General features: G+C 49.0%; 1 protein-coding gene across 1 annotated transcript in view; it reads right to left on the reverse strand.

Moving 5' to 3' along the window:
* VWF (von Willebrand factor) overlaps nt 1-1,810 on the reverse strand; it is a 157,952-nt gene that overhangs the window by 104,761 nt on the left and 51,381 nt on the right. Inside the window, exons 6-7 of the mRNA XM_019627083.1 lie at nt 881-1,103; nt 45-156 (exon numbers count right to left, since the gene is read on the reverse strand). Coding sequence (XP_019482628.1) covers nt 45-156; nt 881-1,103 — 335 coding nt within the window. The remainder of the gene's footprint in view (nt 1-44; nt 157-880; nt 1,104-1,810) is intronic.

Here is a 1,810-nt window from a genome sequence, read left to right on the forward strand (position 1 = left end):
CCCCCGGACAGCTCTCCCAGACCACACTGTGCAGCTCCAATTACCAGGTGTTGCAGTCTCGCGAGAGGGAGGCGCCTGGAGGGTACCGCTTCCCAGAATGCACGCAGGAACACTCAGCACTTTCCACGCACTGGCCTTCATCAAGGAGCTGTCCATCTGCGTTCAAGGACATCAAGGCACAGACTCAACCTTGTCATCATTATCACTTATCTCACAACAATAGAAACCCCATGGGTGACCATCAGCTTAGGGCTTCTTCCAGGAAGCTCAAAGAACTTGTGTGAGGTTTATCTTTCACATTAATGCAATGACAGAGAGGGGAAGATAATTCATCTCCATGCTACAGATGAAGAAACCAAGGCAAACGTTTTGTTCAAGGTCTTCTAGTAGGGAAGTCATGACAAAATACACGGGACTCACTCTTAATAATTATACAGGGTTTTTCACGAAAGCTGACAAAGTGCCTCCTGAGAAAGACTTCTTAGTGCAAAGCTCTTTTTCAGCTGAGCTCACATGGCAAACCCAGGAAACATTTAAAAATATCTTTCTCCCAGATCCGTTCCCTGATACTTAGCTGAGGAAACAAAACTGCCTCTCAGATTGGGCCACGTGCTCCCCAAACAAAGTCACTGTTGGGGCCCAGACCATCCTTCTGTTTCCTAGGCACACATGCTTTCATGGATACAGTACAACAGGAAAACATAAATTAAAAATAAATACCAGCTCAATCCTGATCGCTCTGTACAGACTTCTAAAAAATAAATAAAAGGCCTCTGATTTCAGCAATGAGGAACAAACACAAGTGGCCTTCATCTTGCTTTCCCAAGCCCAGAGGACTGGCAAGGTCTCGGATGAGTAAATAAAGTAGGGAGTTTATTACCAGGGCAGCTGCAGCCATCCACACATTGCTCCTGACACACTTCATTGATGTGAAGGCTCTGGCAGGTTCTGGTGCAGGGGGACACACACTCCTTGTATTCCATGCCAGCAGGGCATGCTGGTCCTGAAACAGAAAGCGCAGGAGTCTGTCTCTCCAGAGCAGTTCTCTCTGCGCAGCGTCTCAGAAGCCATGTTGTACGCATGCCCCCTTGGTCTGCTCCCCTCTTTTTTCAGGGCCCCAAGGGCCATATCCACCCCAGTGACATCCCGATGGCCAACGTCCCTTCCGAGGCTGTCCCACCCATCCAACCCACCTCTGAAGGAACATCTTCCATCTTGTAAACCTGGCTAAGACCACAGCAGGGCCACCTGGAACCACCACCCCCTCTTCTTGGTCATCTTGGTTCTTCGTGAACAACTTGCTTTTTTGTTGTTGTTTTTGTGTGTTTTTTTCTCCCCTATGTTCCATCCCTTTCAGCTAAAACCCTTTCAAGGCGATACCAAACTCTTCTAAGCTGAAAAAGAATGGCCTCCAGGGGCCAAGCAAGGAGTAGATGGTGTCCTCATCACATTCTCCTCTGAGGGCCCCTCTTCCTCGTGGAATTGGCTCCAATCAAATGCCCCACCCAGCCCGGGGCACACACCATTCATGCTCACCTTCCCCACATGGGTGATTTTTCTTCCGTATTTATTTGCACTGTGCTACAGGACTGCCTTCAGAGCTTATTACCTAAGCATCTGCCCTCCCCGCTGGACCCTGCTACTTGCGGGCAAAGGCTGGCTCTCCCCTCTCTCTGTAACCCCGTGGCTGACTGATGCTCAGGCCAACTGAATGACTGGAACACAACACTAAACAATTGTCACAAACCGGTTCTCCTCCAATATACGTCAATTATCTCCCCACCCTACTTCCAAAGACCTAAAAAAACAG

Source organism: Hipposideros armiger, unplaced genomic scaffold (genome assembly GCF_001890085.2).
Source record: "Hipposideros armiger isolate ML-2016 unplaced genomic scaffold, ASM189008v1 scaffold_706, whole genome shotgun sequence".
NCBI lineage: Eukaryota > Metazoa > Chordata > Mammalia > Chiroptera > Hipposideridae > Hipposideros > Hipposideros armiger.